Source organism: Taudactylus pleione, unplaced genomic scaffold (genome assembly GCF_031769625.1).
Source record: "Taudactylus pleione unplaced genomic scaffold, aTauple2 ptg000226l, whole genome shotgun sequence".
In the NCBI taxonomy this organism is placed as follows: domain Eukaryota; kingdom Metazoa; phylum Chordata; class Amphibia; order Anura; family Myobatrachidae; genus Taudactylus; species Taudactylus pleione.
The window spans coordinates 493,871-517,707 of record NW_028284628.1 but is presented as its reverse complement, the minus strand read 5'-3'; the positions used below and the strand labels follow the sequence as shown (position 1 = coordinate 517,707).

The following is a 23,837-nucleotide window of genomic DNA, read 5'->3' as shown; positions in this document are numbered from 1 at the left end:
ATAGCCCGAACGTGACAAATACATCAGGATATGTATCCCCATGTGTCTAGTCCTAAATACATCGAGATTTGTCTCCCCGTGGCTAATCCTAAATATTTCTGGATATGTATCCCCATATTTAGTCCTAGATACGTCATGATGCCCTATGACCAGTCCTAGATAGGTAAAGATATGTCCCACAATCAGTCCTAGATATGTCAGGATATGTCCCCTACAATCGGTCCTAGATATGTCAGGCTGTATATACCCATGCCCAGTCCTAGATAAGTCAGGATACTATACAGTCTGGATCTGATACAGCTAATATGCAGAAAAAATATTGTAGACAGTGCTGGATGGATATAATGATACCTTTAGTCACACAATGTTTTGAAGCCCTAATCTCACACCCATTTGCCTGGTGCCACTTGCTCCATGAGGTTGCATTTCTTAGCCTGTCCTGTCACAGAGCTGGATATAGCAATGACTGAGTCATTATATATCATTATATATAGCATAAATGTTCATGTTGGATAAATCGTGCTCATTTCACAGATTATTTATCATTTTCTCACTCAGTCAAGCTTCTATCAGTTGATTTTTTCCTCATGCCCTCAGTTTGCCTGATCTTTTATCTTCCTATACCCCAGATACAAGTCTACCGTAGATAATGGATTCCAGCCTTGACTGTAGACCAATACCCTTGACTTCAGATGCCATCTTTGTTCTGTAAACCCTCATTATCACTACTGCCGTGGCAGTATGCCAACTCAAATCATCTTTTATTTCTCTATTATATGCCAGGGCTCATTGGAATGGAATTTGCTGCCATCAGCTCAGGCACTACAGGCAGCCCCATAGTTTTGTACATGATGACATTCCGGAGGCAGATGGAAGCTATAATTCAAGGTAATCTTTTTAGAAGACTCTGGGGGTGATGTATCAAGCAATGAAAAGAGTGGAGAAGTGGACCAGTGGAAAAATTACCCATAGCAACCAATCAGCTTCGAGATAGCATCTATCAAGTTTATTCTATAAGATGATAGGGAGCAGCTGATTGGTTGCTATGGGTAACTTCTCCTCCTGTCCTCTTCCTCCACTGTTTGCTACATCTCCCCCCCGTGTTTTTATAATAAAGAGAGAGCTAGCGTAAAAATATAAATGTATGGGAATGTTTTTTACAAGTAATGTTAATTATTGTAAATAACATGGAGAAGCAGACAGTCTTTGTTAGTCATTTATTTACTCAGAAGTTACTGAAAAGAAAGGAGAACTGTAGGATGAATTGCGTTACATGGCCACAGTGTATGAGAGAGAGATAGAGAGAGAGGGGGGGGGTGATTTAAATACATAATATCATTTGCGTTATTAGTATTATAAGTGTTCTTAATACTTGTCACAAAAAGCAGACATTGGGCCTGATTCAGCTTCGGATGAAACTGCAAAGCTGCTCGCAACCAGCTTTGCAATTCCGTCTGTGCAGATATGGTAATACAGGAGAATGCATCACGCCTCCTGCTGCATTACGTATCCGAGCTGCATTGTCCAACACAGCATCGGATAATCTGAGGAACATCGGCCGGCTGAGGTTACCCATGGGGTCACCCAGCCGCCCACCAGAGATGAGAGGAAGAAGCCAGGAAATCTCGGTCAGCCGACGGAGATCCTGGTCTGGCCCTCCCTTCCTACCCAACGGCAGAGACACCCCCTCCCCGGCCACAAACGGCAGCTGATTGTCAATTGCTGACAGTCTCCATGCGGGATCGCAGAACGGGTCAGGCACCTGCGATGATCATGAATCTGCGGTCAGCAGTGAACTAGCGTGCACTGCTGAATAAGGCCAATTATCAACAGCTAAACCATAAAATTGACCCAGTACTGCAGTGCTCATGTTTGGCTGTGTCTGTAATTTTGTTTGGCAGAAGACCTTTGTTGACTTATGTGTGTGACCATCTTTAAACCCATGTGACGAGTTTCACATAATCCAGGTGCTCAGCCCAAGCACCCAGCGCCCGTATTTGCCCGATTTGGTCAGCCGCTCATGTGGCCATGGTATGATTGGGGTGTACGTGCGCTACTTGGTTGTGTGTGTGTGTGTGTTGGTGGGGAGGAGGGAGGAACTAAGGGGAAGGTTAGGGGGAGCAGATGGGTGTGTGTTGTGGTGGATGTGGTGTGGCAAACGGAGAGGAAAAGGAAACAACGGAGGCTGGATGGATGGTGGAAGAGACAAATACGTTTATTTGTATTTGCGTGTGCACATAGATGGTAGAAAATGTTCAGTTGGAGGCACAGTGCTCCTGAGAGGTATTTGTCTCTTAGATGGTTCGTGGCAGCAACACAACTGCCCAGTTGTTGGTGATTGGGGTGACAGGGCGTATCCACAGTGTGGGGAGTAGGGTCAACCCTTTCAGGGGGCTCTTTGACATGCAGTCCTAACTACTGCATGCTCCCCTGCTGGACCTTTGGTCGACAGAATTCTGACCTGGGATGCCCTGTGGGGGTGTTCGGGGGTGCTCCCACTTTGCGGTGTCCCGCACTGGTGAGGAGAATGGGTGCTGACCTACTGGTAAGTGCCCAGGTCCATTGGTGTGGGATCGGCTCTCTCAAAAGTCCAGAACGTTGCCGCGGTGGGGCACGTGCACTGTTTCAGTGGTTCACGTCCATGGATGCAATGCAGGTAACTGTCCTGTGCTGCGTGCGGTGGTGTGATGAGCGCATGCAGCGCTGACGGTGTGGGGTCCTGGTCGTGCTCAAACTCTACCCACCAGGCCTGGTGGCGAGTGTGCATGCGTGGGGGGTGGGGCTGTGTACAGCGCGGCTGGCAGAGGTTGTGGCCGGTGTGAGTAGGGACCAGCTTCCGGTGTATCATCGCTGCTGCTGCTGGATTGCCAGGATGTTGATGCAGGTGGGTACAAATGCAAGGGAGTAGATGTCTGTGGGTCTCCAACGCGTTTCGGCCTAAGCCTTTATCAAGGAGTTACTGAGCCATGTAAGTAGTTGGGTTTTTGCAGTTGGTACCTATAACGAGGTCTGTGATGTGGTTGTGGACTGGCCAATCGGGGGACTGGTGGGAGGGGTGTGGCGTGGGCTGGCCAATCGGTGGAGTGATGGGGGCGGTGTATTGGGACAGTCTGATAGGACGGGTTGTGTGGATAATAATCCAATGAACTGGTGGGGATGCGTGGGTGAGTGCGAAGGGTTGGGGGCTGCGATTGCTATGGTTACCCGTTAGGTGTGTGTGTCAGTGCACGGCTGCTGCAATTACTGCAATGGCTCAATTTAGGAGGCAGGGGGAGGTCAGTGGGTGTGTACGAAAGGTAGGAGGCTGCGGTTGCTGTGGTTACCCGTTGATGTGCGTGTGCTCATGTGGCCACGATGGAACAATGAATAGATAGGTTAGCGCAGTTGAATTATGTTTTTGCTACTGTGCATGCATCAAACGCAGAGGAAAGTCTCACTGCACACGTGCGAGCTGTAGTTATTCACGGCAATCGCAATGTCTACGTGATCGCAAAGTTCTGATCAGACCACTGTGATCCATGGGTATTCCTGGTTGGAGTCGGAAAGGTGGCCTACAGTGTTCACAAAAGGAGGCCGGTCTGTGGGCGTGTTATGGGAGTTCCAGGGGTGTCTCTGTGTTCCCGGCTGTGTTCCCAATAGCAGAATCACAGTCTCAGTGACCATTTTTAGAGAGAAAGTTCACCCTGAAGCTGTGCAGGCCAGGACTTACTCGAGAAGTCAATATGCATCCGATGTTGCATTGATGTTGGTGCGTTCTCAACCCCCTGGAGGATCTGCACACAATGCAGATAGGGTAAGTGGGTGTAGAAACACTATTTCAGGTCGGGAGACTGTTAGCGGGCATTAGCATATTTTTGCACCTAAATTGCGAGCGTGATTGCAGCTGCAGATGGAATAATGTACAACTCTGAATCAGGCTCACAGTGCAGTGGTAAATTACGATCATGGTTAGAGTCGGCTTTGGTGTGAATTAGGAGTATGTGGATCAGCTTGCCGGAAAATAGGACATTTGGGAACTTGATGAAGTATTCTTTCATGTCCTACAGGAATTCTACCTCCACCACTACTATCTGTGATTACACCGGGAACATTCCACATGCACCAATCTGTTGAGGTACAGTGCACAGCGCCCAGGAGCTACCCGGAATGCATGTTCTACCTCTTTTCAGAGAGCAGCGGGAAGATTCTACAGACATTAGAAGCCCCAGAGAGCTGGAGCAGCGTCATGTTTACTCTCCACAATTTCTCTAACTGGGGAACAATGATGTATGTCTGCAAATACCAGTGCAGGGTGGGAAACGGGTCTCAAAAATCTGATGCCAGCGTTGTTCTCTCCCTGACCATTCTAGGTGAGTGCCATGCAATATGAACGGGTAAGGATGGATATTCACAAACCTCTGGTAGATAACATTCAGTGGTCAGGTGAAATGCCTGCAGTTGTGCTGTTATTCTGATTATGAGTCGGATCCAGTTGAGCAAGTTTTTTCTACTAAGTGGCACTGCCCATGCGTCTAAGTGGCATTGCCCATGCGTCTAAGTGGCACTGCCCATGCAGCCGGATTTCGTGCGTACAGAGTTGCAGCTGCGATTGAAATGCTCAGTTTCAGTAAAGCCTTGAAACAATGTTGGTCCGTCTTTTCAGCGTGTTATGGGAGTGTTGCATAAATTCACAGATATCCGACCAGCAAAAGACAGAGACAATGGGTGTCGCTGCTTCCGACTCATAATCAGGCCCATAGCGCTCTCATCCAAACTGAATTGATATCATTTTTAAATATGGAAATCAATGCTTTAGTCTGGTATATAATGTGCTGTGAATGCTAAATCAATAAATCACTTCTAATACAGTCATTATAAAAATATCACAGGTTATTCACTAATATTACTGAACCCATAAAAGACATTCAGCAATTAGCTGTCATCTGTCCAGTTAGTTTTGGCTGTACACAGTTCAGCATTGTTAATAAGTAGTAATCAGAATTTGGTGGATAATAAAACCTGCGGCTCAACAGTGTAATGATAGATAGATATGAGATAAATAGATATATATGATATAGAAAGATAGACATGAGATAAATAGATATATATGATATAGATAGATGGATAGATACAGGGATGCCATAAAAAACTGTGGGGCCCGACAGGGCCGAAACTAGGATATCCATCACCCGGTGAAAGGCAGCAATTTTGCGCCCCCTCCCTTCCTGTACCTGGATTTTGTCCTTGCTCCTCCATAAGGCAGTGCACTACTCAGACGTCCCTGGTATAGCGACTTACATTATTCCACACACCATAATGCCCATTACACATTACGCCACACACTGTAATGCCTATTACCAAAGTGCCACTTACATATTTGCCCGACACTATTTTATATCCCACAGTAAGGCTTCTAATTACTTTAAAATTACCTGCTCATTGCCAGGGGGTTTATGCTCGTTGCCAGGGGTTACATGCTCGTTGCCATGTGGTTTCATGCTCGTTGCCATGGGGGTTTCATGCTCGTTGTCAGGGGAGTTATGCTCGTTGCCAGGAATGCCATGCTCGTTGCCAGGGGTTACATGCTCATTGCCAGGGGGTTACATGCTCGTTACCGTGGGGTTACATGCTCGTTGCCATGGGGTTTTATGCTCGTTGCCAGGGGTTTTTACGGGAGAAGATGCAGCTTTCAGCATCTTCTCCCGGCAGCGCCAGCGTTCCCGGCACTTCCAGGAACGCTGTGTGCATTGCACTCTGCTAACAGACACTAGAGGTCCAGTAGGACCTCTAACATCTGTCTCTTCCTTAGCGGTGGCCATTTTTGGATGGCCGTTTTCAGCAGAGTCCATGCGGATGGCTGAGTCAGCTTTTTTCACCCCCCCCCCCGCAATCTCCACCAGGTGCACGTGCACCTCTAGCCCCCTCCTAGTTGCGGCCCTGGGGCCCGCCACTGACAAAATAGGCAGGGCCCCACTAACCCCGCCTCAAAATCCCCCCCTTGACATCACGCCGTGCCGGCTCACAAGAAAAACTTTATTGCGGTGTATATGTAGGAGGTGGAGTGGGAGGAAGGCCCTGGGCAGCTGGGTGAGAAGTGACTTGACTCACTGTATTCTGCTGCAGAAGGGGGGGGGGGTATAGTGAGGGACTAGCTGGTAACTTTCAGATTGGGAGGCAAACACAAGCAAGTGCTACTGTGTGCCAAGGGAATAAGGCCCGACTCCCTGGTGGACTACAGTGGTAATCCGACTGGGATCTTACCTGCTCTGCCAACCTTGGCGGGCACAGCAGGGTACCCTCTATGCCAGCCCTTCTCCGCAAGGGTCAGCGCCGCTCCTCAGCTTGCCAAGCGCTGGATTCTCACTTGCCTGTGGGAGGCAGCTTGACTTCACCGTCTACTTGACTCCCGGCATACTTAACTTGAACAGCAAAGAAGCCGTTATAAGATATATGCCATAATAAAAATATATTGTCTTGTCCCTTCATATATCTATATGTATGTGCCTCCCCCTATATGTTCTGCCTTGTGCCCCCTATATGTTCTGCCTTCCATCTCTGTATCCCACTGTGTTCCACATCCCACATTGTGCTTCCCTTTCCCTATCCCGCACTGTGCTCACTCATCCCTCATCTCACCCACACCGTGCCCCCTCATGTCGCCCACACTGTGCTCACCCTTCCCTTGTCTCACCCGCACTGTGCTCCCCCTTCCCTCATCTCACCCACACTGTGCTCCCCCTTCCCTCATCTCACCCACACTGTGCTCCCCCTTCCCTCATCTCACCCACACTGTGCTCCCCCTTCCCTCATCTCACCCACACTGTGCACCCTCTTCCCTCATCTCACCCACACTGTGCACCCTCTGCCCTCATCTCAACCACACTGTGCTCCCCCTTCCCTCATCTCACCTACACTGTGCTCCCCCTTCCCTCATCTCACCCACACTGTGCCCATTGATGTCACCCACACTGTGCCCCCCTTACCTCATCTCACCTACAATGTGCCCCACCTCCAACACTTACCTATAACAATGCTGGCCAGTCCTGCTCCCTGGCAGTTGGCTCCTCTGCTGTGCTGCTGTCATCATGCCTGATGCTGGTTGGGGTCCCTGATGAAGCTGAACACACTGCACTGACTGGGGTGGGGGCGAAGCTTCCTGATGACTCATCGGCTCTCTCAGCCAGTGATCAGAGGAGTTTGAAGCAGACAGCTCATCTCACTTCAGACTCCTCATATCCCTGGCTTAAATATCCGAGGAGTCATCATAGACAGCCAGGCCCCGTGCCCCACTCTAGTGCTGCAGTGCTCAGTCTCCTCTCTGACTCAGCATCTACTGGCAGATGCTAATGCTGGACTAAGGCAGGTCCTGCACGTGCAGAATCCGGCTGCAGATTGCTGGTGGCACCGTGTCTGCCGGCCCAGCCATGCAGCCTCTGGGGGTAGTGGTGCGCGGCCGCAGCATGTTGGAAGGAGCGGGCCCTGGCAGGGCCTGTAACTTTTTTCCACAGGGATGTGTGTGTCGGCAGCAGTGCAGGTAGGTGGAGCAGGAGGGCGGCAGGGACACACTTTTACAGTGTGGTAGTAGGGGGGTAGAAGCAGGTCCCACAAGTGTCTGGGCCTGGGACTACAGTCCCGGCAGTCCCCCCCTGATGGCGGCCCTGGATAGATAGATATGAGATAGATATGTAACACCCCGAATTTGGTGGGATGTCAGTGAGTGGATCATATCTGCTTTTCTTCTGGAACCTGCTTGGGCGTAGATCAGTGCAGTTCCTCTTTCAGGCTCCTCCTATCACAGCAGAGAGACAAGAGAACCCCCAGAACCCAGCGCAGAAACCAGACCAATATAAAGAAATGGGGGTTTATTACTCTGAATCACTATTCTACTAGGACAATTCTAAATGAACATTAGAGCATGCAATATTGTTGCAATGCAAAAGGTACACATACAGGATATCACATTAATAAGCTTAGGTTCACTCTATACATACTGTATACTTCTAATAAAACCTCATGCTAAACATATGAATGCCAACCTGCTCCCTCTATGTGTTAGAGGTAGTTAAGCTAAATATACAAAGTTGCAGTTGTAGTTGGCAGAATCTCAATTGGTTCAACTATAAATTCAATAGATAGAAAGCACAATGTCCCTGTGAGTACTCAGAATTCACTGTACAGCCTTTCGTTGGTGCACAAACTTTATAGATGACACTGAACTATATTACTGGTATCCAAAACGGTGTCACTGTCTCTGCCTGTGGGGTCACTGCACAGTTCTGTGTTATGCACTACTGCTGTATATGCTGCTGCTGGCTTCTCTCACTGTACAGCAGTAAGCTGGATGCCCTGAGATCACAGACTTCTATGTGCTGACTGATCTCAGTCTTTACTGTGGTGCTTTTTACTTGCCATGTGCTGTAATGCTTGGGGTACCTGTCCAGATGCCAGCACTTGTCTTTGCAGCATGCACACTCTCTCCTCTCCTTTGGGCTGCAGCAGCTTTAATAGATCTCTGTCCTATCAGCTTCTCTTGTTCTGCTGCCTTACATGGAATGGGTCTTCCCCTCACAGTTACCCCGATCAGCTGCTGATCCCTGCTCTCTGTGCCCTCAGTTACAGCACTCTCCAGTACACACCATGGCTCCTGCCACGCTCCTCTCTCAGTCTTGTGCAGAACTCACTGGGCTTCTCTAGCTCCACCCCCAACAGCCTCTCTCTAGTTTCCCTCCTTAAGGCTGGCAGAGTAATCTCCAGGGGATCAGCAGGGTCCTTACTCCTGGCCATTAACCCCTTCCATGCTGGAGAAAACACTGCAGGTTTGGGGGTATCACAGATAGATAGATACAGGCCCGTAACTATGGTAGTGCGACCAGTGCCATGGCACAGGGCATGGGGGCGCTGTTTGGGCCTGTCAATTTTCTGTTTATTATCATTCTCACTTGTAGCTTCCTCTTTTATCCCAAGCTTCCCCTATCTCTTCCCTGGCCCTTCCCCATGAGGCCATGGCCCTTTTTGGATGCGTTTGTCATGTCCCTATTTGACAAATAATAGGGGGGGGGGGGGAAATGCCAATGCTCTTTCTAGCACAGGCCACCAAAAAGTCTAATTACTAGTTGTTCTAGATAGATAGATATGGGCGGATCATCAATTAGGCGACTATCTAGGACCGGTGACAATCCAGTTATTCCCCCAAATCCAAACAGTATAAATAGTGCACAGTTCTTCATTAAGCTGTTGTTTTTTTAAATAATGTGTTTTCATTTCCTTACAGATGGACCAGGTCCTACAGTTTCATCCCACACTCCGGCTACTAAATACGGTGACAAAGCTATACTTTACATTCCTATATGTTATTCCTATTGATCAGTAATGTCATTACATCAGGGGTTACAATTCGGCAACTGTGCTGCAAATTTCCTTGCTTGTTCTGCATTTGTATGACCCAAAACAGTGTGTAGCAATCATATCTCTATCACGTCTCAGTCAGACCAGTTTTATATATAAGCAATACAAAGCAAACATTACACCATCCGCAAAGGGAGGACAACATTTCCCGTTCACCCATAAGCAGGGGCGTAGGAAGCTGCACTTCCCATTGACTGTTCTTGGAAGTTGTACAACAATGGAACAGAGGGAGCAAATGATTGTGGCCTGCAGACGGTTTAAAATATTAGGAGCAGTCTCATTGTTGAATTTATCTTTCTAATAGCTATTATACTAATTGGTAGTTAATATTAATAATATTATTTATTTAATAATGTATAAATAAATGTTTGTATTAAAATAAATGAAACTGGGGTTGGCCAGCCCCTGAAACTCTGGTGAAAATTAACATAGGATTGGGAGTCTTTGTATATCTAAAGTCATTGTTACAAGTGTTGTAAAACGAGATAACAAATGCGAGAAAAAAGGTACTCCATGCCCTATAGTAGTCCTTGGCCTTTTGCACCCCATGAAAATTGCTGTTCCTACGACCCTGCCCAGGGGTGCTGTAGTATGCTGTGCATGTGATCCATGTACGTATATAGGAGTGTTCGATGCTTGAGGCTTCCTTCATTTCTAGCTATAACCTCACTTCAGCAGATTGATTGTCTGGGGGCTGTCCCAAGCATGGGCTTGTGGAAGTGTATACCAATTACAGTAGGTGGACATTTAGGAACATTGTCACACATAGGAAATCTCTACACTTCTGTCCCTCTGTAAATCACCTTTTCACTCTCTAGTTCATGTTTCTGTATTTTCTCCATTGGTAAATGCTGTTTTTCTTGTTTCTGCAGTTCCTCCATGGGCCACTATATTAGTTGGAGTAGTAGCCGCTTTTGTCATCCTTGTGGCTGCAGTTTATGTCACTGTGCGCGTGGTGAGAAGACGTAAGTATCAAACATTTGCCTACAAATCCGTGTATTGGGCTCATTTGTATCTGAATCTTTCTCTTCTCCCTCTATAATCTCATTTCTTTTGGTTTTTTTTCTAGATAAACAGAAGAAACAGGAGCAGAGGTAAGAGACATGGGTGTGTTACGTTATATAGTACAGGATACGTTGTCATGTCATTTGTTATTATGTATTGTATTCATTAGAGAGGTCTTTTGACTAACATCTTGTGGGATTCATCGCTTTATGTGTCATGTTATTGTCTCTACATATGTGTCCTATATGGAAGGGGCGATGTTCTCTCTACACATGTCTAGTATGGTGGAGGTCATGTCCTCTCTACATGTGTGTCCTCAGGAAGGGGTGGTATCCTCTCTGCATATGTGTCCAGTATGGTAGGGATGAAATCCTCTATGTAAATATGTGTCCTGTATTGAAGGGGTAATGTCCTCTGTACATATGTGTACTATATGGAAGGGTCGACGTCCTCTACATATGTGTTCTGTATGGAAGGGGTGATGTCCTCTCTACATATGTGTCCTGTATGGAAGGGGTGATGTCCTCTCTACATATGTGTCCTGTATGGAAGGGGTGATATCCTCTCTACATATGTGTCCTGTATGGAAGGGGTGATGTCCTCTCTACATATGTGTCCTGTATGGAAGGGGTGATGTCCTCTGTACAGTATACAATCGTGAAGCCGGCTGCCTTAATACCGACAGCCGGCTTCCCGACTGTCATATCCCGGCGAGGGTGAAATGCCGAGCGTCTAGATGTAGACGCCTGACATTTCCCCGACGCCGGGAGACCGGCATCCCGATCGAAGGGATGCCGGGCGCCGCGAGTGGACAGCCGCGCGCGGGGGGGAGGGTTAGGTTTCGGGCACCCAGGGGGGACTTAGGGTTAGGCCCCTCCCCCGGGAGGGTTAGGGCTAGGCTAGTGGGAGGGAGGGTTAGGGTTAGGCACCCGCCCAGGGGACTTAGTTTTAGGCAGAGGGGAAGGGGGGAGGTTAGGGTTAGGCACCCCTAAGGAGGGTTAGGGAGTTAGGTTAGGTTAGTAAGTACTTACCTATCGACGATCGGGATTTCCAGCGCTGTCGGGCTTCCACTGCCGGGAACTCTGCTTTTGTCGGCCAGGTGCTGCTGGGAATCGAACCGCCGGCCATGCGGCCGGCGGTATTTCATACCGATTCCTCTCTACATGTGTGTCCTGTATGGAATGGGTGATGTCCTCTCTACATATGTGTCCTGTATGGAAGGTGTGATGTCCTCTCTACATATGTGTCCTGTTTTGGGAGGTGTGATGTCCTCTATACATGTGTCCTGTAGGGAAGGCATGATATCATCTATATGTAGGTGTCATGTATGGAAGATGTGATGTCCTCTATACTTATGTGTCCAATATGGACGGGATGATGTTCTTTATACATATGTGTCATGTATGAAAGGGGTGATGTTCTTTATACATATAGTATGTATCCAGTATGGAAGGGATGATGTTCTTTATACATATGTGACCAGTATTGAAGGGGTGATGTCTTCTGTACATAGGTGTCCTGTATGGAAGGTGTGATGTCCTCTATACATATGTGTCCAGTATGGAAGGGGTGATGTCCTCTTTATATATGTGTCTAGTATGGAAGGGGTGATATCCTTTATTCATAGGTATCCTTTATGGAAGGTCTGATGTCTTCTATATATGGAAGAGGTAATGTTTTTTATACATAAGTATCATATATGTAAGGGATGATGTTCTTTATACATAGGTGTTGTGAGGTTCTGAATTTGTTGTGGACCCGGGGTGGTGATAGGAGCAGACACAGAAGCAGACTTAAATGAAAAAGTGGAGTTTTTAATAAGTGACTTAGAAGACATGGGAATGGCAAATATAAAGTCCAGGTATAGCACTAAAGTGCACTTGATAACTGTAGTGGGGGTAAATGGGAAATGTCCAGATAGTGACAGGCAGGAACAGTTCAGTAAACAAATATGGAGAGCTGTAACAGAGTGCAGATATGATGAGCTGTAACTGAATGCAGGAATGATGAGCTGTAACAAATGCAGGAATGATGAGCTGTAACAAATACAGGCTGTGGTAATGAAGCCCAGCTGGGAGTGAAGGGAGGCAAGGTGCAGGGAACAGCAGGTTCAGGTACTCAGGCAGGTGAAAGGTATGTGGAGGGTGCAGGGTAAATCCAGCAGGTTGGAGCAGGCAAGGTTCAGGCTAGTAGCGTAATAGTCAGGCAGGTAAGGCACAGGTACTCTCTCTCAGCCGCAGCTGAGAAACATGTTGCACTGGCAAAGGAAGGCAGGCTCTGGACCTTCCTAAATACTCAGTGCCATGCTGTGACTGGCTGGAATGAGCACATGACCTATCAGGATTGGACAGCTGGATACACATGGCCGCAGCCAAGATGGCGGCGCCCATGCCAACGGAATGGAAACACCGCCAGACCTCACCAGGCCTAGTGACAATGTGCCCGCACAGAACCACGCGCAGCCAATGCCCCTCGCCAAACACCAGCACCGATGCCGGAGACCCCCCGCCATAACTACCTCACAGGTAATACCTGGTGACTACCATGCCGAGAAACCCTGGCCGTGACAGGTGTCATATATGGAAGAGGTAATGTTCTCTATACATAAGTATCCTATATGTAAGGGATGATGTTCTTTATACATAGGTGTCCTGTATGGAAGGTGTGATGTCCTCTCTACATAGGTGTCCTGTATGGAAGGTGTGATGTCCTCTTTACATATGTGTCTAGTATGGAAGGGGTGATGTCCTTTATTCATAGGTGTGCTTTATGGAAGGGTTGATGTTCTCTATATGTAGGTGTCCTGTATGGAAGGGGTGATGTTCTCTATACATAGGTGTCTTATTTGTTAGGGATGATGTTCTTTATACATGGATGTCCTATATGGAAGGGGTTATGTTCTCTATACATAGGTGTCCTATATGGAAGGACTGATGTCTTTCCTACATATTTGTTCTGCATGGAAGGTGATGTCTTCTCAACAGATGTAGTTGTAAAGCTATAATGATATACAAATGTGACCCCTAAGTGTGTTTATGCGTGCGTCTGTGTGATGTCCAAGTATCTCCCGTATGAGACCTTGGTTCAGTATGGGAAGAACAGTTGTGTAATATCTATTTTTCTAATCTACAGGGATAAAGAGTCCATTTGGATTGATCAAAGTATGACAAAAGGTGTTTATAGTATCCATTGTCCCTCAGGCACATTTATCTTTCTGTCCTTCTGTGCTATCTTAGTGACATTTTCTATTCTTTATCTCACTTCATTCTCTATGTACTCACATTCACATTTACCGTCTCCACTCACCTTCCTACTTCCTTACTTACATGTATCCTTCCTCACTCACATTCCATCCTCATTCCTCACTCACATCTCATTCTCCTTCAATCACTTTCCATCCTCATTCCTCACTCACATGTCATTCTCATTCCTCACTCACATGTCATTCTCTTTCCTCACTCACATGTCATTCTCTTTCCTCACTCACATGTCATTCTCTTTCCTCACTCACATGTCATTCTCTTTCCTCACTCACATGTCATTCTCTTTCCTCACTCACATGTCATTCTCTTTCCTCACTCACATGTCATTCTCTTTCCTCACTCACATGTCATTCTCTTTCCTCACTCACATGTCATTCTCTTTCCTCACTCACATGTCATTCTCTTTCCTCACTCACATCTCATTCTCTTTCCTCACTCACATGTCATTCTCTTTCCTCACTCACATGTCATTCTCTTTCCTCACTCACATCTCATTCTCTTTCCTCACTCACATCTCATTCTCTTTCCTCACTCACATCTCATTCTCTTTCCTCACTCACATCTCATTCTCTTTCCTCACTCACATCTCATTCTCTTTCCTCACTCACATCTCATTTCATGACTCTTCCTCATTCACATTACATACTACTTCCTCACTCACATTTTATTCTCCCTTCTCACTCTCATTACATACTACTTCCTCACTCATGTCATGCCTATTGCTCACTCACATTACATACTACTTCTTCACTTACATCATGCCTATTCCTCACTCACATTACATACTACTTCTTCACATACATCATGCCTCATCCTCACTCACATCATGCCTCGTCCTCACTCATATTACATACTACTTCCTCACTCACATCATGCCTATTCCTCACTCACATCATATACTACTTCCTCACTCACATCATGCCTCTTCCTCACTCACATAACATACTACTTCCTCACTCACATCATGCCTCATTCTCATATTACACACTACTTCCTCACTGACATCATGCCTCATCCTCACTCACATTACATACTACTTCCTCACTCACATCATGCCTCATCCTCACTCACAAAACATACTACTTCCTCACTCACATCATGCCTCATCCTCATATTACACACTACTTCCTCACTGACATCATGCCTCATCCTCACTCACATCATGCCTCATCCTCACTCACATCATGCCTCATCCTCACTCACATCATGCCTCATCCTCACTCACATCATGCCTCATCCTCTCTCACATCATGCCTCATCCTCACTCACATCATGCCTCATCCTCACTCACACAACATACTACTTCCTCACTCACATCATACCTCTTCCTCACTGACATCACATGCCTCATCCTCATATTACACACTACTTCCTCACTGACATCATGCCTCATCCTCACTCACATTACATACTACTTCTTCACTCACATCATGTCTCTTCCTCACTCACATCATGCCTCATCCTCACTCACATCATGCCTCATCCTCACTCACATCATGCCTCATCCTCACTCACATCATGCCTCATCCTCACTCACATCATGCCTCATCCTCACTCACATCATGCCTCATCCTCACTCACATCATGCCTCATCCTCACTCACATTACATACTACTTCTTCACTCACATCATGCCTCATCCTCACTCACATCATGCCTCATCCTCACTCACATCATGCCTCATCCTCACTCACATCATGCCTCATCCTCACTCACATCATGCCTCATCCTCACTCACATCATGCCTCATCCTCACTCACATCATGCCTCATCCTCACTCACATCATGCCTCATCCTCACTCACATTACATACTACTTCCTCACTCACATCATGTCTCTTCCTCACTCACATCATGCCTCTTCCTCACTCACATCATGCCTCATCCTCACTCACATCATGCCTCGTCCTCACATCATGCCTCATCCTCACTCACATCATGCCTCATCCTCATATTACACACTACTTCCTCACTCACATCATGCCTCATCCTCACTCACATAACATACTACTTCCTCACTCACATCATGCCTCTTCCTCACTCACATCATGCCTCATCCTCACTCACATTACATACTACTTCCTCACTCACATCATGCCTCATCCTCACTCACAAAACATACTACTTCCTCACTCACATCATGCCTCATCCTCATATTACACACTACTTCCTCACTGACATCATGCCTCATCCTCACTCACATAATGCCTCATCCTCACTCACACAACATACTACTTCCTCACTCACATCATACCTCTTCCTCACTGACATCACATGCCTCATCCTCATATTACACACTACTTCCTCACTGACATCATGCCTCATCCTCACTCACATTACATACTACTTCTTCACTCACATCATGCCTCATCCTCACTCACATCATGCCTCATCCTCACTCACATCATGCCTCATCCTCACTCACATCATGCCTCATCCTCACTCACATCATGCCTCATCCTCACTCACATCATGCCTCATCCTCACTCACATCATGCCTCATCCTCACTCACATCATGCCTCATCCTCACTCACATCATGCCTCATCCTCACTCACATCATGCCTCATCCTCATATTACACACTACTTCCTCACTCACATCATGCCTCATCCTCACTCACATAACATACTACTTCCTCACTCACATCATGCCTATTCCTCACTCACATCATGCCTCATCCTCATATTACACACTACTTCCTCACTCACATCATGCCTCATCCTCACTCACATAACATACTACTTCCTCACTCACATCATGCCTATTCCTCACTCACATCATGCCTCATCCTCACTCACATTACATACTACTTCCTCACTCACATCATGCCTCATCCTCACTCACATCATGCCTCATCCTCACTCACATCATGCCTCATCCTCACTCATATTACATACTACTTCCTCACTCACATCATGCCTCATCCTCACTCACATAACATACTACTTCCTCACTCACATCATGCCTCATCCTCACTCACAAAACATACTACTTCCTCACATCATGCCTCTTCCTCACTCACATAACATACTACTTCCTCACTCACATCATACCTCTTCCTCACTCACATCATGCCTCATCCTCATATTACACACTACTTCCTCACTGACATCATGCCTCATCCTCACTCACATTACATACTACTTCCTCACTCACATCATGCCTCATCCTCACTCACATCATGCCTCATCCTCATATTACACACTACTTCCTCACTCACATCATGCCTCATCCTCACTCATATTACATACTACTTCCTCACTCACATCATGTCTCTTCCTCACTCACATCACATGCCTCTTCCTCACACACATCATGCCTCTTCATCACTCACATCATGCCTCTTCCTCACTCTTATGGCTCATCCTCATATTACACACTACTTCCTCATTCACATTACATACTACTTCTTCACTCACATTACATACTACTTCACTTACATCATGCCTATTCCTCACTCACATTACATACTACTTCCTCACTCACATCATGCCTCATCCTCACTCACATCATGCCTCTTCCTCACTCACATTACATACTACTTCCTCACTCACATCATGCCTCATCCTCACTCACATTACATACTACTTCTTCACTCACATTACATACTACTTCCTCACTCACATCATGCCTCATCCTCACTGACATTTCATACTACTTCCTCACTCACGTCATACCTCTTTCTCACTCACATTTCATCTTTCTTTCTCACTCACGTCATCCTCCTTCCTCACTCACATTACATAGTAAATACTCACTCACAGGGCCTGATGCAGAGCCGCTCGCAAAAAGCATGCGCTCGCTCTGAATTAGGGCGTGTGCTTTTATTTTTTGTTGCGGACTCTTGGTCGCTCGCATAGCTGTGGGTTACCACCCACAGCTTATGCGAGCGGCCATGATGATGGTCGTGATGGTCAAGACCATGTCAGTAGGGCCGCCCACAAACGGCAGGCGTTCCTGCAGGAACGCCTACGTTTGCTCAGCCACCCCCCCGCCACGCCTACAAAATGGGGCGAGCTGTCGATCAACATCGACAGCCGCCCCTTTTGTAGGGAGTCCCGGAGCAAGTGCTTTTTGCGCTCACTCCGGGGCTCGTGCGCACTGGGCCACCATCGACCCGCTTGCGAGGGGGTCTGAATCAGGCCCACAGTTCAACCCCCTTCCTTACTCACATTTCACATCACTCATATGTTATTACTCTTTGGGCCTGATTTCTGAGTCGGACGCAAAAAAGGGCACAAGTGCAGCACTCTGTGGCAGCCAGATACTACTTTATGCTAATGCGAGCATCCCTATGTGTATGTGAGTATCTATTCGGCTTCATGCATATGCATTGAATTGCCCACTGTATTTAAGGCTGCAGCTATCATCACTACAATCAGCACTTGCACCCACCACATACTGGGTGCAAAACATCCATCCCAGCTGCATCCATAACAATCCAATGACACTCCCATGAGACACATTTATTCCGAGTCAAAATGGTAACTACCCAGTTGCCACCCACAAAGACCCATTTCATAGAAGGCTATGTCCATTCGAGATCTAACCCATACGTAGCTTCTTGCCACTGCGAACGATTGATGTGACGCATGCTCAGACTGCATAAGCTGCTTATGGCCCATGCGCAGACTGCGTTAGCTGCTTATGGCCCATGCGCAGACTGCGTTAGCTGCTTATGGCCCATGCGCAGACTGCGTTAGCTGCTTATGGCCCATGCGCAGACTGCGTTAGCTGCTTATGGCCCATGCGCAGACTGCATTTGAACTTGCATCTGACTCAGAATCAGGCCCTTTGTCACTATCATGCATTACTAAATGTTCCTCACTGACATGCTGTCTGCTGTCCCTGGTACTGAAATTATCTCCAGTTTGGAGCAGCCTGCATTAAATGTGTATCCCTCTTCTACAGATTGGGGCATCAGCCACCACAACCAAGTGTTTTCTATGGTGAGTTCACTAGCAATCTCGTATTGTTTCCATCTTTGTATATGATTATGGGTGCTATTGGGTTACATTTACCTAACAATGACAAGTTACCCAAACCTCAAAGTTTTTCTTCCATAATTTGTGTTGTGTGGGAACTGCCTGTCTGATTGTTGTGATCTGTTTTTGGATAAAGACCTTTTTGTGGGAGACAGATGCTCAGTGTGCTCCAGTGTTCCTACTGTCTACTGCAGTGGTTCTCAAACTTGGTCCTCAGGACCCCACACAGGTCACATTTTCCAGGTGACCCAGCAGGTGCACAGGTGTATTCATTACTCACTGACACATTTTGAAAGATCCACAGGTGAAGTTAATTATTTCACTTGTGATTGTGAGGAGACCTGGAAAATATGCACTGTGTGGGGTCCTGAGGACCCAGTTTGAGAACCTGTGGTCTAGTGCATTCCAAGGTTCACAACCACTCACGATTTTTTGAAAATATCCCCATCCAATCCTTCTGTGCCATTTGTGAATGAACTTAGAAAAGTGCATTAATTCACTAATTTCAACAGTTATGTACAGTATTTCTACTAAAACTGCTTAGTTAAGAGAATATAGGCACTATGGGGTTGAATAAATTTACTCTCCCCCGCATGCGAGGTGAGCGAGTTGCTGCTGCTGCAATGGATTAGAAATCTCTACTTGGATCTGCTGATTTTAGCTGCAAACAAATCAGCATGTCCGATAATACTGTAAGTACGGCATATTGCGGGTGCTAGATGATTGCGCCTAATTCAATCGACCACCAGAAAAATCCACTACCTCCCCCAGTGGGCCTTGTTCCTCTTGTGTGGGTACCAGCGCTTACGAGGAGGGTTGAACTAGGAGTAACAGTGAGGTGCTTGTAATTGAAAGCCACTCTCTGCTAAGCTCATGCCGGGCTGGCAGTCCTTGGGGGAAGAAACTCCATCCCCAGGGACTGCCAGTCCTGGCTGCAATTAGCACTCAGAGATTCCAGTGGAAAGCCCACACTGTGCTAAATCGCCGGCCTTACATTGCTGCAGACTACGAAGCTGTCTTAGAGTGGATGTATATGCGCAAATAGTGATTGACAGGTGCATGCATAAGTGTATTGCCCACTGCCCGGACCACCAAGGTGCCGACTGAAGCTGAAGCCTGGACAGCCCCCTTAAATAATTAAAGGTAGGAGCCTCCACTGATTATGGGTATGTAGTTATTATGTTGACATTCAGAATGTTGACATGGTCTGAATGTTGACAATCTAAATTTCGACAGTGGTTATTATGTTGACATTCTGAATGGTGACATAACATGCCACACTCATTTATATGTTGCATGCCACACTCATTTATCATATGTGGCATGCTACACTACCATTCAAAAGTTTGGGGTCACCCACACAATTTGGTGTTTTACATGAAAACTGACTTATTTATCAAATGAGTTGCAAAATGAATAGAACATATATAATCAAGACATTGGAAAGGTTAGAAATAATGATTTTTTTTTTTTTAAATAATAATTTTGTCCTTCAAACTTTGCTTTCGTCAGAGAATGCTCCTTTTGCAGCAATTACAGCATTGCAGACCTTTGGCATTATAGCTGTTAATTTGTTGAGGTAATCTGAAGAAATTTCACCCCACGCTTCCTGAAGCACCTCCCACAAGTTGGATTGGTTTGATGGGCACTTCTTGCGTACCATACGGTCAAGCTGCTCCCACAACAGCTCAATTGGGTTGAGATCTGGTGACTGCGCTTGTCACTCCATTACAGACAGAATACCAGCTGCCTGTTTCTCCCCTAAATAGTTCTTGCATAATTTGGAGGTGTGCTTTGGGTCATTGTCCTGTTGGAGGTGGAAATCGGCTCCAATCAAGCGCTGTCCACAGGGTATGGCATGGCGTTGCAAACTGGAGTGATAGCCTTCATTATTCAAAATCCCTTTTACCTTGTACAAATCTCCCACTTTACCAGTACCAAAACAGACCCAGACCATTAAATTACCTCCACCATGCATGACAGATAGCGTCAGGCACTCTTCCAGCATCTTTTCACTTGTTCTGCGTCTCACAAATGTTCTTCTGTGTGATCCAAACACCTCAAACTTTGATTCCTCTGTCCATAACACTTTTTTCCAATCTTCCTCTTTCCAATGTCTGTGTTCTTTTGCCCATATTAATATTTTCCTTTTATTGGGCAGTCTCAGATATGGCTTTTTCTTTGCCAATCTAGAAGGCCAGCATCCCGGAGCCGCCTCTTTACTGTAGATGTTGACACTGGCGTTTTGCGGGTACCGTTTAATGAAGCTGCCAGTTGAGGACTTGTGAGGTGTCTATTTCTCAAACTAGAGACTCTAATGTACTTGTCTTCTTGCACAGTTGTGCACCGGGGCCTCCCACTTCTCTTTCTACTCTGGTTAGAGCCTGTTTGTGCTGTTCTCTAAAGGGAGTAGTACACACCATTGTAGGAAATGTTCAGTTTCTTAGAAATGAAGGCTATTACATGCAAGAAATTGCCAAGAACAAGAATAGACTGTCGAGTTTCACATGAAAGTTCTCTTTTTCTGGCCATTTGGAGAGTATAATCGAACCCACAAATATGATGCTCTAGATATTCCACTAGCTGAAAGGAAGGCCAGTTTTATAGCTTCTCTAACGAGCAAACCCATTTTCAGCTGTGCAAACATAATTGCACAAGGGTTTTCTAATCATCCATTAGTCTTCTAACGCGCTTAGTAAACACAATGTAGCATTAGAACACTGGAGTGATGGTTACTGGAAATGGGCCTCTATACACCTATGTAGATATTCCTTTAAAAACCAGACATTTGCAGCTAGTATAGTCATTTACCACATTAACAATGTATAGAGTGTATTTCTGATTAATTTATGTTATCTTCATTGAAAAAAACAGTGCTTTCCTCTCAAAACTAAAGAAATTTCTAAGTGACCCCAAACTTTTGAGTGGTAGTGTATGTGTTTTAAGATTTTTCTTTTACTGATCAGAAGTGCAACGGGTGCAAAATTTGTAATTTTAAAATATAGGAACGAGACCCAATCACTGTCAAAAGAGTTTGACTCCTTAGACTATAATTGTGGTCCATTAGATTAATATCAGGGATGGAAGTGGAACTTCAAACTTTCAAATGTTACAAAAGGGAAGGTGTGAATCCGCACTCACCTGATCCAATTAGGATCAAAGTAGATGTGTCACGACTCTAGGGAAATTAGCCTCCCGTGATGGAACAGGCTTTGCTGGCTATGATACCGGCAGCACAAACTGAGGAGGTCTGAGATATGTTTTCCTCATAGGACGGCACAGGCCTAGGAGAGCTGGTTATAGGGACAATAGACAAAGGCAGGCAGTAAAGAAGCTGGACCTTGACATGAGACGCTCAGGATGATTGCAGATATTTGATGAAGTGGTAAAGGCAGAGTACCAGTCCCGGTATAGGATTATACTCAGGCGAGAACAGCAGGAATCTCTAATAGCAGTACTGGGAGTATTCCACTAGATAGATGCTGGGGACCTTGGAACTGTGGATGGTACCAGAGACTGAATACTGTATACTGGAGCACTGGGTTGAGCCCAGGTAAAAGACCTTACTGAGACAGACTCAGTTTAAAGATAACAAAGTTCTTAGAGCAATGGTGCTGAGCAAGCTCAGTAAAACAATGACTTGAAACCTCGCTCGCTCTGAATCAGGGCCCTCCTACCTCAACTTGGAGCGGCCTCTTGGACGCTCGCATAGCTGTGGTTTACCACCCACAGCTTATGCGAGCGTCCATGATGATGGTCAAGACCATCTCGACCACAGGGCTTGCGACGAGACCCTGCGGTAGAGTCTCGCTGCCGCAAGCCCTGGGGTGATTTTGGCTCTATCAGAGCCAAAATCACTCCCACTGACATCACTAGTGATGTCAGTGGGGCCGGACCCAGACGGTAGGCGTTCCCATGGGAACGCCTCCGTCTGGCAGCCACCCCCTGGCACGCCCACCAAAGGGGGCGTGCTGTCACTCACCATCGACAGCACGCACCCTTTGGTGCGAGACCCCGAGCGACGGATTCCCCGTCGCTTGCCGGGTCTCGCGCATGCGCACGACGGAGCTCCCTCCATCGTGCGCATGCGCACTTGGGCACCATCGACCCACTTGTGAGCGTACAGCGCTTGCGAGCGGGTCAGAATCAGGCTCCGGGTTCAGTAAATAGACAACAAGGTGTGCTGGGTCAGGAACACACGTGGATCCAGCAGGAGACAAAAGGAAACCTTTAGGAGACGTTGCACAGACACTGATTGAGGCCCTCATTCAGAGCCGTACGCTCTGAGCAGAGCGCACGCTCTGAATGAGGGCCGGGCTCCATTTTCATGGAGCGTCCTCCTGGACGCTCGTATAGCTGTGGGTCACCACCCACAGGCTATACGAGCGTGCTTTGTGATGGCCGCGATGGTCGAGACCATCGCGACCATCGAAATTGCGAGCCGGAGCCTGCGGTTGAGGTTTTCAACCGCAAGCTCCGGAGTGATTTTGGCTCTATCAGAGCCAAAATCACTCCCACTGACATCACTAGTGATGTCAGTGGGCCGGCTTCTGACGGGAGGTGTTCCCGTGGGAACGCCCCCGTCAGGGAGGCACGCCCCCGGCACGCCCACCAAAGGGGGCGTGCTGTCAATCAACATTGACAGCACGCCCCCTTTGATCGGACACAACGAGCGAAGGACTTTACTTCGCTCGTCGCGTCTGGCGCATGCGCACAACGGAGCTCCCTCCGTCGTGCGCATGCTCAGTGCCTAACATCGACCCACTTGCGAGCGGACAGCCGCTCGCGAGTGGGTCTGAATCAGGCCCTGAGAGTCCAGGGAGGGCTTAAATACCATGGGGTAAATTTACTAAGAATCGAGTTTGGATGAGTTAGCAAACACTAGAGAGTTTGGGCTTTTTTTCCCACTCGCAAATTTACTAATGTAAAACTCGGGAGAGAAATCTCCTTTGCTACGGGAAAATACTGGAGAGTTAGCAAACTTTCTTCAATTCACCATCGGCAAAACTCGAGAAACTTTTCACTAGTGAAGATAGGATTCTGGAATTTGCCAAGCAAACTCATGAGAAGGGATAACGCTCCAGTAAAAACTTGTGAAATACATTCACCTGCCTGTGACCTGCGAGTTTGGCAGAAACATACACAGATCACTGTGATCCATGTATGTTTCTGCTTGTCAATAGGTTAAAAACGGGTTAAAT

At 46.8% G+C, this 23,837-nt stretch overlaps 1 protein-coding gene across 3 annotated transcripts in view; it reads left to right on the top strand.

Annotated features, from left to right (window-relative positions):
- LOC148517158 (protein HIDE1-like) overlaps positions 1–23,837 on the top strand; it is a 29,658-nt gene that overhangs the window by 3,793 nt on the left and 2,028 nt on the right. Inside the window, exons 2-8 of one of the 3 annotated variants that reach the window (XM_088479124.1) lie at positions 784–888; positions 4,047–4,349; positions 9,251–9,298; positions 10,257–10,349; positions 10,454–10,478; positions 13,522–13,550; positions 18,563–18,600. In XM_088479124.1, coding sequence (XP_088335250.1) covers positions 784–888; positions 4,047–4,349; positions 9,251–9,298; positions 10,257–10,349; positions 10,454–10,478; positions 13,522–13,550; positions 18,563–18,600 — 641 coding nt within the window. Of the gene's footprint in view, positions 1–783; positions 889–4,046; positions 4,350–9,250; positions 9,299–10,256; positions 10,350–10,453; positions 10,479–13,521; positions 13,563–18,562; positions 18,601–23,837 lie in introns of all 3 variants that reach the window. The other 2 variants (XM_088479123.1, XM_088479125.1) reach the window with 2 other exon arrangements.